This window comes from Cannabis sativa, chromosome 7, assembly GCF_029168945.1.
Source record: "Cannabis sativa cultivar Pink pepper isolate KNU-18-1 chromosome 7, ASM2916894v1, whole genome shotgun sequence".
Classification (NCBI taxonomy): domain Eukaryota; kingdom Viridiplantae; phylum Streptophyta; class Magnoliopsida; order Rosales; family Cannabaceae; genus Cannabis; species Cannabis sativa.
Genome location: NC_083607.1, coordinates 48,907,129 through 48,920,453, shown reverse-complemented (window position 1 = coordinate 48,920,453; position 13,325 = coordinate 48,907,129). Strand labels below are relative to the sequence as shown.

The 13,325-nt window shown below is 35.0% G+C and overlaps 1 protein-coding gene across 1 annotated transcript; it reads left to right on the top strand.

Moving 5' to 3' along the window:
- Positions 1 to 6,929: 6,929 nt before the first annotated feature.
- LOC115696687 (NAC domain-containing protein 43-like) lies at positions 6,930 to 9,936 on the top strand. Its single transcript, XM_061101711.1, has 3 exons — positions 6,930 to 7,201; positions 8,721 to 8,984; positions 9,301 to 9,936. The coding sequence occupies exons 1-3, from the start codon at positions 7,018 to 7,020 to the stop codon at positions 9,909 to 9,911; spliced, it is 1,059 nt and encodes a 352-aa protein (XP_060957694.1). The 5' UTR covers positions 6,930 to 7,017; the 3' UTR covers positions 9,912 to 9,936.
- The last annotated feature ends 3,389 nt before the right edge of the window (positions 9,937 to 13,325 follow it).

Genomic DNA, 13,325 nt, shown 5'->3' with positions numbered 1-13,325 from the left:
GTAAATCTGATTATATTGAAATGAGTTTTATTTAGGGCATAAAACCCAACAGAATCTCCCATGGTTTTGGCTGGCTTCTAGGTTGCTTGAAGGAGAGAGACAAAGCATCCATTTTTGGTGTTTTCTTAGTTTCTAAGATAATTGTTTGATATCTTCTAATTTTATTCAACAACTTACTATTATAAACCAAAAATTCAGACCAAATAAAACACTAAAAGACAAGATAAAAATCAATTTAGGAAAAAGACCATTCTACCCTCCTTTGCAAACTTAAACCATTTAAAATCTAGGGGCATTTTAGTAATTCTAGCTAATTCGCTAAACCGACAGCCCAAAACTCTAAACTAGTCTGGTGTAAAATCCAATTCAATTCATCTTTTATTATCGTGATATTTCTGACCTTCCCGTCAAGTTCCACAGTTGCCAAACCCGAAAATATTTTATTCAAATTATGGTACCTCGATACCCACATATTCTAATATAATCTTCGTAGTTAATAAATTACGCTTTATTTATTCATATTTTCCTAGTCAACTCGTAATTAGTTTAAGTAGGATTATAATCCTACTCTAATTCCCACTTAATCACATATTCAATAAAATATGTCCAATTAAAATATCAATATATTTTCTGGGATATTACATCTCCTGTCCAAGCTCCTCAATATTTTGTATCTACTTTTTCTTAGCGACACGATGCGTATTTGGGTTCAGGTACACAATATTCCTCATGAATTTTTTTCAATGGCTAACGGTTTATTACTAGGTGGTAAAGCAGGGAAAGTCATCTATGTGGATTTGAAAGAGAACAACCCTGCCTCTTGGGGGAAATACCTCAAGATTTTGATCGAAAAGGATTTCACTTCACCTCTGTTTTCGGGTTGTTTTTTCGACTTGGATTCGGGAGTCAAGAGATGGCTCCAGTTCAAATATGAACAAGTAGGCATCTTCTGCTATTTTTGTGGACGATTAGGACATCAAAGAAGAGGATGTACTCTTACTTCACCGGAGTTGGTGACCAGTGACAATGGGATCCCTTTCCCTCTGTTTGGGTCGTGGTTATCTACGTCGTCAACCTACAGGGACGTTTTCTCCAGTGCAAACTCTTTCTCTCCCTGTCCTGATCACTCTGGTTATGCTCTTTTTTCTCCATTCCGTCGTCCGTCCAAGGTGGTAGCTCTCGTCCATGGAGATGGTGGTTTCAGGCGAACAAGTTCCATCCTTTCTCGTGGCTCGAGACGTTCAGGGATGGTGACTAAGCGTGGCTTTCTGTCCGCTGGTACTTCTCATTGATCGGAGTGGGTCTCCAAATCGAGACCAGCTGGTGGTGTACCTCTTCTTTCCAAATCGGGTAGAGAAGGAGCTGTTGAATTTGCTCAAATGGAAAAGGAGTCTGAACTTTTTCCTGGATTAGAACCGCCTATCACTGAAGCTATAGAAGACCGTTCCTTGATGATTGTGCCTAATTTGAATTTGTGTGAAAAAGATGGTGTTATTTCTTTAGTGGATCGGGCCCAAGTGGAGCCCATTTCTGCAGGTGGGCCGAAAGTTGGTATTAAACCAATTTGAGTTAATAACTTGAACAAAGAAAATTTGAATATTACTTCTTTTGGAGATAAAAGAGGGGATGTTGGGCTTATTGATGTTGGGCCGTGCGTGAAGGACAGTGGGCTGGCCGCCCCTCATGTGGACAAAATTATTAGCCCAATGCTCCTTGATGTGAATATGGGTAATATTGTTAGTGGGCCTCCTCTCATTAATAATACTCCTATTTCATGTGGGCCTACTTTGGTGGAGTCTCAAGTCTTGTCTAATCCTAGCCATTGGTTAATGGGGCCGGGTTCTTTGGGTGTTAATGTTAATAGCATTGGGCCAAATAATCCATCTCAAGCTAATATTGGGCACGTGGAGGCTACTTCTATTTCGCCTAATGCTTCCCATGGTGCCGTGGAACAAGCTAATGAAGAAAAAGCATTAACTCAATTTTTTAATGCTCAAGAAAGCTTATTGCATGACCTCAAACACTTTCGGAATCTTGATTTGTATGAAATACGGAAAATCGGAGGGGACATCGGGGTCCCGGCTTCGTCTGAAGTTAATGAGAGAACAACTCCATTCAAGAAAAGGAAATTTGAAGCGTCTGCCTCTCTGTGTTCTCGGCCTCATAAAATTCCTCGCAAGTATCCAGAAGTTGTTCGTGATTTTCCTTGGGACACTAGGCACAAAGCTAATGATTCAAATTTGGTGATTGATGACCCGTCTGAGGATAGTTCTAGCTCCCCGAGCTGCTCCGGAATTCTGAAGAATGCCCTGGTTGGTTCATTTGTGATCGATGACTCTGTTTCGAGTGGGTCCTCTTACTCCCATAACCCTGTGGAGGAGAATGTCGAATCTCCTCCACAGGAGCCATGACAGGTATTGCCTGGAACTGTAGAGGGTTGGGGCAGACCTCTACGGTTCGGGAACTGAAGTCCCTGATCTTTTCCCGCTCTCCGGATTTTGTTTTTCTTTCCGAGCTCAAAGTGGACGCTGATCCTCTGGTACGTACTCTTAAGTCCTTACACTTTTATTTCAATATTTGTGTTCCTTCTATTGGTAATGCGGGAGGTATTATTCTGGCTTGGAAATCGGGTTCTAATTTTGAGTGCATATCTTGTTCGCGGAATCACATTTCGGGGATTGTTTATTCGGACCCCCCCTCATTCCCGTGGCTCCTTTCTTGTGTTTATGGCCCCCCTTACCTGCATGCAAAGAAAAAGTTCTGGTCCGAGTTTCTGAAAGTTAGAGATAGGTTTGGTGCGCCCTGGCTTATTTTGGGTGATACCAATTTTTTCCTTTCTGATTCTGAGCGTGAAGGCTCTTCCGGACGGGATCCTTTCATCCCAGTTATTTCTAATCTGATTGAGAATAAAGGTCTTATCAATATGCCTATCCAAGGGGACAACCTTACTTGGGATAATCATCGGTCGGGGAGGCACCATGTCAAGTCTGCTCTGGATAAAGGCATAGTAAATGGGGCTTGGATTAATCTATTTCCAAGGGCTATTCTCTGTTCTGCCCAAACTAGCAACTCGAACCATAGGCCTCTTTGCCTTCTCTCTGGAGGTGTGGAACCCAGATTTAAGAGATGCTTTAAATTCGAAGAAGGCTGGACCCGTGATGTTCGAAGTAAACTGGTAGTAGATCATGCTTGGAAATCGGTCTACCATGATTGGGCCCCGGCTCGCATTTTCAAGAAGGTTGGTGCCACCAGGGTGGCCCTCCTCAGTTGGAACAGATCCCAATACGGTAAGTTGGATGTGATTATAAAAGATCTTTAACTGAAGCTCAATGCTCTTCAGAGCCTCCTGGCTGGGTCTCGGGACTGGAACCAGGAATGTGACATCCGCCGTACTCTAAATGAGACGTTAGAAAGAAAAGCGATCTACTGGAAGCAAAGAGCTTGAGTGTTGTGGCTTAAGGATGGTGACAAATGCTCTAAGTTTTTCTTTCTTTCGGCGGCTATTAAAGGTAGAAGGAATGCCATTGAGAGTATCTTAAACAAAGATAATGTCTGGATCTCCGGTCGGGGAGCTATTGGGAGAGAATTTATTGATTTCTTTAAGGATATCTTTGCCGGATCGGATATTGGTGTGGAATACAATTGTGCCCAGCTTTTTCCTCAGAAACTTTCTCAGGACGACTCGGAGGTCCTTGTCAGTTGCCCTAGTAATGATGAAATTAAAAGAGTTCTTTTTGCCATGCATAACCATAAGGCCCCGGGTCTTGATGGGATGTCTGTCCTTTTTTACAAACATTATTGGGAATCAGTTGGAGCGGACTTTTGTGATGCGGTCTCAGACTTTTTCATTTCAGGAAACATGCATAGAGGGATAAGTGCCACCAATGTTGTTCTTATACCTAAAGTCAAAAATCCTACCCGTACCAACCACTTTAGGCCCATCTCTCTATGCAATGTGGTATATAAAGTAATCTCTAAAATTATAGCAAACAGGATAAAGCCTATTCTCCCTACTCTTATTTGCCCAACTCAAGCTGCTTTTGTTCCGGGTCGGAACATCCATGATAACAATGTGATAGTCCAAGAGATCATTCACTCGTTCAACAGGAAGAAAGGCAAGGAGGGTTTCTTTGCTATTAAAATTGACCTGGTCAAAGCTTATGATAAGTTGAGCTGGCGATTTATTGATCATGCATTAGATTGCTATGGAGTTCCCCAGAAATTCCGTCTGTGGATTTCTCAGTGTATCTCTACTACATCGCTAAACATCTGCCTTAATGGAGGTCAGGTTGGGAGGATCAATCCTTCTTGTGGCCTTCGGCAAGGTGATCCCCTATCCCCTTATCTCTTCATTTGGGCAGCTGAAATTCTCTCTAGATTATTCCACGATGCTCTTCATCAGGGGGCCATTAAGGGAATTCAACTAAGTAGGGGGGCCGGTTCTCTCTCACATTTTCTTTGCGGATGATCTAATTCTGGTTGGTCGAGCTAACTTACTTGAGGTGAATGGTTTCTGGAGATGTTTAGAGAACTTCTGTTTGTGGTCAGGTCAACAGGTGAATAAGCTCAAATCATCTATTTTCTTTAGTAATAATACCCCCTTAAGCTTGCGTGAAGAAATTAAAGAAGCCTTGGGAATTGATTATCCTGAAGGCTGCATCAAATATTTGGGATTGCCCCTGTTTAGATCTAGGCAGAAGGATGCTGACTTCAGTTTTATCCTTGACAACCTCACGGCAAAGCTTCAGGGATGGAAGGCAAAAACTTTATCAAAAGCAGGTCAAGCCACTCTGATAAAGTCAGTGGGCTTGTCTTTGCCAATGTATGCGATTCAAACTTCGAAAGTCTCTTCTCGAATGGTAAACAAAATAGATGGTCTGGTTAGAGATTTTTGGTGGGGATTTGAGAAAGGAAATCGGGGGCTTCATCTAAAGGCTTGGGACAAACTTTGTCTCCCTAAATTCCTGGGTGGGCTTGGGTTCCGGAAAACCAAGGAAATGAATCAGGCCTTTCTGGCTAAATGGGGATGGAATATTCTCAATGGCAGTCAATCTCTGTGTTGCAAAGTTCTAAGTGCTAAATACCTCAAAGGAAAAGATCTCTTTAGTTGCAGGTATAAAGATTCAGATTCTTAAAATGATCCACCCATCCAACCGCAATCAATTTTATCACAGAAACCTACTTCACTATCATGCATAGACATATTAACTAAAAACAAAACTACTAGTATGAGAAAGCAAAAAAATATACCTAAAGCGAGTGCAAAAATAACAACTGCAAGTAGCTAGCGGTACTCCAGAGCGGTCAAACAGGGACCTAATTCTATAAAATTGTAAAACCAAATTAAAAATTTAATACCTAAATACATATGTACACATACACACATATATACGTATATACACATACACATACATATACACTCACATACACATATCCATTCACCTACACTCACATATACTGTAACGTCCACGTTTCAAGCCTCCATTGGGTCCTTACACCCACAGAATAATGGCTCTCAAGACTATCTGAGAAAAATTGGGATCTCACAATCTCCCCATCTTATAAAAATTTCGTCATCGAAATTTAATTACTTACCTGAAGAACTCTAGATATCTAATTCTCATTTTCTCTTCTCGCTCCCATGTAGCTTCTTCCACTGTAAAGTTTCTCCACAAAACCTTTACTAGTGAAATCTTTTTGTTTCTAAGCTCTTTTGCTCTTTTATCAAGAATTTGTATCGGCCTTTCTTCATAAGTCAAGTCTTGTTCCAACTCTATTAATGGTTCATAACTGAGCACATGGGAAGAGTCTGAAACATATTTTCTTAACATAGAAATGTGAAATACGGTGTGTACCTTTGACAATGTTGGTGGTAATGCCAGTTTATATGCTACCTTTCCCACTTTCTCATTTGTAACGTCCCCGCTTCAAGCCTCCATTGGGTCCTTACACCCACGGAATGAATGACTCTTATACACGAGTACTCCACTCTAGCTGCTTCCTGGATTGATGACTGACCCTACAGACCAACATGAGTGTTTCTTGCGTGCTTGTCCTCACTCGCACGCTTCCTGAGAAAACTTCCCAAGAGATCACCCATCCTGAAATTTCTCCAGGTCAAGCACGCTTAACTGTGGAGTTCTTTCGTGATAGGCTACCGAAAAATAAGACGCACCTTGTTGATATAGGTAGTACCAATCAATCCATTTAAGCTATCTTCAATTGTATAGTCCCATATCTACACAGCCTCAGAATCATCCACTTGACCTTCCCCAGGTGATGTGGGATTGCACAGCTTACCCGGTATTTCCCCTTACGGACCACGGGAATACTGACTATCCCAAATAATCTCTATGGTTAGTGATCAATAGTCCTTTGCTAAAATAAAAAAAAATAAAAATTCGAAGTTAATTAGTGACCAATAATTTGTCTAATAAAAAAATAATAGAGAACAACTTAGGAAGCTATATATGTATTTTTAGAGACTTCACAAATAAACCATTGTCAATTTCTCCAATATTTGTCGGTAGGCAAGCTATTTGGGGAGCATATATAGTGCTATACCGAACCCTAGCTACATTGTAATTTTCTTTTCATTTCATTGAAATATGTCCACTTAATTTCCCTTTCAAACCTACTATTATTTCAAAATGTACTTTGGCTCATTTTCATAAATATATATAGACACACACCAAATATAATATGACTTGTACTTTTCTAATTAAAGGGCTGCATGAAAGCGAAATGCTAAGGCACATGTTACAAACCCTGTTATACTTCCTACATATTTTAATTTAATAATATATAAATTTGAAAATTCCTAACTAATTATAAGAGGTGTGATGTTGAGTATACTTCAAAGCACCAAATAACAATAATATTAATGCTTGCATGAAAATATAAATGTGGGCAACATAGTGGATTTGTAACAGCAGGGTGATCATCAATTGATCATAATAATATATATTCAGCTTTGTTGTAGTCAGAATTGAATTATATATATATATAATAATTATTATGTCAGAGAGTATGAGTATTTCTGTTAACGGCCAATCTCAAATTCCTCCTGGCTTCAGATTCAACCCAACTGAAGAAGAGCTTTTGCAGTACTACTTGAAGAAGAAGGTCTCCAACCAGAGTATCGATCTCGATGTCATCCGCGATGTTGATCTAAATAAACTTGAGCCATGGGATATCAAAGGTACGTATAATATTTATATAGGCCGTAATATTAAATTGAATATAATTATATCAATGCCCAAGAAAGTGGTGTAATATACAATACACGCTATTTATTAGTATATTATATTATATATATACTCGCTATGATATTAATTAATTAACCGTTTTGCAATTCATGTTATATATATATATATATATTTTATGGTAAAACTAAGTACGTACGTTCTTATTATAGATTTTTGTTACTTTGATCTAATTAATATTTTTGACCGAAATTTATTCATCCAGACAAATATCTTAAACGAAAATTTTTATTTTATCATTAGTTTATTGTATAATTATAATTTTATTTTTATACATGCAAATATGTGTGGTTGTACATTAAATCTTATTATATTATTCATGCAAAATTTTTTAAGCAAAAATTATATCAGAAGTAAATATCAATTATAATTTAAAGTTTTTACCCTACCTTATAAATTTTATTATATGCATATAATCGAAAAGGATAAAGGATAAAGTATTTTATTATATGCATATATATATATATATATATATATGGGTGACTATTCAATGGTTACATTTTTATTGTAACCATATGGTTACATTTTTCTTTAACTTTTTGTAATAGCGGAGTTACTAATAGGTAGACTTTCCTTTTTTAGATTTAATTAATTATAATTAACTATTTTCTTAAAATAATTAATTAAATAGTAGACATTCCTTTTTTAGAATTATTTAATTATAATTAACTATTTTCTTAAAATAATTAATTAAATATTTAACAAGACCTCTTTTAGCAATTAATATTTATATTTAAATCCTTACTTGAATTATTTTAATAATTAAGCCATTTAATTATAATATTTATAATAAAATTTATTTTTTTTTTACAAAAATTAAACTTCTTTTGACATAAATTAAAATTCTCTTCTTATAATAAATTTTCAAATAATTAATTATTTTTAAATGATATTTAATTATTTTGTTACAATTATATGAACTAAGTGTGAGGCCTCAAGCTAATCAATCGATAATAAGTGCAGCCATTTTTTTTCTAAAAAATCCTTCAACTTATTTCATTTTTAACTTTTTAAATATTTAAATAAAAAAAATTAAATAATTAAGTGTAATAATTTAAAATTAAGATTACAAGTATAATAAAATTTAAATTATGAAATTATACGTGTATAATTTTAAATTATAAAAAGTTTTGCTATAAAATTTTAAATAATTTAAGTATAAAAAAATAAATTGCTAAAAGATCCTTATATAGTAATAAATTGCAAAAAATTAATTAATAATTATAATTGATTTCATTTTAAAATATAATTAATCTTAATTAAAGTTTTATAAGGAAATAAATGATTAGGTCACTTTCAGGTTACAAGTTATTTATTATTTATTTTTATTTAATTTCCAAATTAATCACAACCATTTAATAGTAATCCAATGGTTTAAAAAAATGTAACCATGATGGTTACAATAAAAATGTAACCATTGAAACCTCTTTCATATATATATTTATGTTGTTGCAGAGATGTGTAAAATTGGAAGCAGTCCCCAAAATGATTGGTATTTCTTCAGCCACAAAGGGAAGAAGTATTCGAGTGGAAAGCGCACGAATCGAGCCACAAGCTTGGGATACTGGAAAGCCACTGGTCGTGACAAGGTGCTGTATAGCAACTCTGACTACTCCAAAAAGATTATTATTGGTATGAGAAAGACTCTTGTCTTCTACAAAGGCCGAGCTCCCCATGGCCTCAACTCTGATTGGATTATGTACGAATACAGACTTCATCATACCACAACAAACCACACCAATAATCATCATTATGTAAGCCCCCCTCCCCCCCTTACACCTTTTATTAATTAAATCATTAGTATATAAACTTGTTAAAGTAATTTTTTTATTGAAGAAAAAGTATTAATTTTAAAAAAATTTATTTAAGTTTTTGCTTTTAATAAAGCAATCTTGTTTGGGTTATAATTGTTCAAATCCCACTCCCACCATAACCTTTTATGAGAGGATTTATGTTTAGCCTTTTGGAGGCTAGTTTACTGTGGCGGCAGTACCATTCTTAATGAGTTATATATAACTATATAAATATATATTACAGTGGTCACCGGAGATTAATTCAGTAGAAGAAGGATGGGTGGTTTGTCGCATCTTCAAGAAGAAAAATCATCACAAAACCCTAGACAGCCCCGTAATGTCGCCCATGACGACGGTTAACAACAGCACAATCGAATCAAGGGACCAGATAATGACAAAGTATGATCTATCATCATCATCATCATCAATCGGTTATAATTACGAGGGAGGCTTAGAGGAAATATTTCAGTACATGGGAAATAAGAGTAATAGTACTACTACAACTCTTAATTACAAGGAAAGTGGTCACTTCAACAATATCATATTTAATGCTTCTGAAAACGACACCAAGGATGAGACAATCGACAACAAAAACAGCAACAGGTCAACATCATCTACATCCTTGATCAGCAACCCCAACTTGTTATACTCTAATAGTAGCCAAAATGGTTACTATTATCAACAACCGGCCATAATATACGATGTTAATCCAAATAACTTTGGGTCAACGAATTATCATCAGATCATGGAATCAAATACGGTTACCATGTCCAACTGGTTTTTAAATGAACAAACTGATCAGCTGGCTACTTCACTCGATTATTCTACTCATAATCAACAGCAACGAAATTGAGCGCCGGAGTACTTCATTTAAGACATAATAACAACCAAATAATTATATATGCATATATAATTTATATGTATATATATTATGTATGGTGTGTAGTTTTAATATTGAAGTGATAGAAAAACATGATATATAGTTACCCACCAGGCAGGTTATATATATATGTGTAAGGATGGCATTTATATTTAGTAAGGAAAACATAAGCGCAGTCGCTATTTTCCAGATTAAAGTGCGAGTACGTATGTATGTATAATTTACTACATAGTACTCTTTCTATTCATATAAAGTACGCACCGCGGTCTTTGTCAAATTTTATATGTAATTAATTGGCGACAAAGATTTATCATATATATTTATTTATTTATTTGTGTTGTTGAAAAAGTAATAGGAATCACTTAAGAATAGACATCAGTAATTAGCTCAGAACCTCTTCAAACAAAAATAACTCATCGTCTAACATCCAAAAATAAATGTAACAAAAACAAATAACCATGTGGAGCTCATTAATACGTGCAAAAGGTCCATAAAACGCATACATACATAACTAACATTAATAAAAGAATTACATAATTAAAAATAAAATTAATGAACTTCCATTTTTTTTTTTTTTTATATATTTAGAAGGAAAAAAAATGGCTCAATTTTTTTTTTATTTTACTGGAAATTAAACTTATCACACTACTACAAAATAGACTTTTGGTGTCGGTTCAAGTGACTATTTTTTTTAAAAAAAACTGACACTAAAGACTACTCCAACTCTTTGGTCTCAGTTTATAACTGACACTTATAATGACTTTAATTAACCGACACTAAAAGTATAACTAAGACCAATTTTTTTTTTTAAAAAAATATACATAGAAATTGAGTATAAGTGTCAGTTCATAACCGAGACTAAAAGATCATTTGGACTTTTAGTCTCGGTTATGAACCGACACTTACAGGAAAATTAAAAAAAAAGTTTCATAATAAAAAAATAATTAGAAAAAGGGTATAGAAACAACATTTGGAAACCCTAATTATGGATCCCTCTCTTCCCTTCTCACTCTCTCCGAATACCCTCTTTCTCTCATCTCGCTATGCTCCTTCGCGACAGCCATGGCCAGGCCTCACTGGCCTCGTCCCAGCCACGTGCTTCCGAAACGACCACCACCATGGTGGTCTGCGACCCTAGGAACCCCAAAAAATCCCACTCCCACTCCCAATCTCTCTTTTCTCCCTGACTCTCTCTCTCGTTTTCCTCTCTTCTCTGTCGAGCCGCAAAGCCAGGCCAGACGCTGGCCGTTCTTATTCGCTCGTCCTTGCTGAAGTCGATGTCTATGAAATTTGATGATTATTGGTTTGATTATGTTTGATTGGCGGCATTGTGTATTCAAACTAAATAAGAATTAGGTTTGTAGTAATTTCAGTTCAGCTAATGGAAGTTTTTCCATTTTCTTCTACTTTTAACAATCTTCATGAAGGATTTATTAGTCATGACCATGTGGTTTATATCCTCATTACTTTGAGGAGCTGTTTGATATAACTAATTCTGATTCAACTTCTACTTTTATATTGAATTCTCATTTACAGGTGAGGGATTAGTCTAAAGAGTTGGGAGCTGCCTTGCCAAAGGAGCCTTAAAAAATAGGTAATTAATCTCCTGCATTTCTTATTTATTTACTTATTTTTCATTAAATGTTAAGTACCTTTTTTTTTATAGTACTTAGTATACAGAAATGTAGGCTATAAATAAGTGCATAAATTTGAGAGTGAAGTGTAATTATGGGAGTTCAGGTGGAGGGCTAGGGGCAAGTTTTGTAAGGTAGAAGGAAAATGGAAAATGATAAGTAATTGTGTAAAGGGGATCGGCATTGACAAATACTATTATTTGGTCTTGGTCAAGATTAAGTTTAAACCAAGATTAAGATGATACTTTCCTTGACAGCTCAAAGTCGACTTAGATCTATATGGAACCGAAAACAGTGCTCCAGCTCACACCCTACTCATAGCTAATTAATTAACTAACTAACTCATACCTATTTTGTTACAAGTTAAGTAGTCTTTTGTATAGTGGATTGGATAATTTCTTTTGATTACTTAATTGTTGTATTTTTTCCAATATTTCAATTCAGTGAAGTTAACAAGAATGTTTCAATTCAGTGATATTTCATCAATGTTTTTACATGATTTTTACTTTCAGAATTCTTGTTCTCTGGTTTACTATAATTATTGTTAAACTTATTTGGACAAGTGATCTTGAGTGTTGATCATCTTGATATGAGTAAAGGAATTCAATAAATGAAGGAAAATATGTTCCTACTTAGCTTTGCAGTGATTAGTGTCTGTTATGCCAATTTTTTTTGAGGTCATTTGAACCCCTGTATATAGGTATATTTTGATAGATAATAGCACTAATAAGTGCCCCTTTTATGTGTAGTTTATTTGGTAATGTTTTTTTTTCGGATTGAGTTCATAGTTTGATTCATATTTTGATCCTTTATTTTTATTTTTGTGTGTTGAAAGAAGAGTAAGAGAACCCCTCAAGAATCACAACAATTCAAGAAAGATGTGGAGGAAGGAAGAAGCACAATGATTGCACCATTAAAAATCAAAATACGAATGAAGCTCATGGTAAATTCCACACTCATGCTACTGTTATTGGTGTACATTAAATTCAAGTATGCTAACTTTCAAGACTTGTTATTCTAACATATATATTATTCTTCTAATAGCACTAATATGGTGCCTTGTTAACTCCATATAGACCATCTATTCATGAGTGCTCAATTAAATTGGATGTGGCCACTATACCAATAAAGACATGAAAAGTCTAACTTAAATATCATCATCTATATAATTTTCTTAGAAATTTTAAGAATTAATTAATAAATGTATAGAGACAAACAGTTGAACATTGGACCATGACATACATATTCATTTATATTTTGAGATGAGTTATGCTGTGTACTGTTGCATATAGGATCAAGAGTACATTAGTAAACAACGAAACAATCATATCCTAGATTTATTTTATTTTACATACAAAGGTTTTGATCATGATATTTAATATATGATATAGGTTTTGGTAATATGCTACATGCAATTTACTAGACTTGAGTTCATGAAGAGGAAAAACACATCCTTCGAAATCTAGTTCCATTTAATAGCTTACTTGATTAATTGTGGTATTTCCTTTTTGTTGCTTGGGGGCTTCCTTTTGATCTACTACATTTTTAGAACTTAGTTTGTAACATTTCTTATTTTAATTTAGGATTATTGTTGTGTACTTACTCTTTTTTTTTTTGACAGTTTATTACATATTATTTAAGATTTGTAAATAATATATTTATTTTGTTATAGAACTTTATTAATGTTTGGTAAGGATTATATACACCCACTAATTATAAGCTAAGCCTATTGTTTGTTGGCTCTTGAAGTATT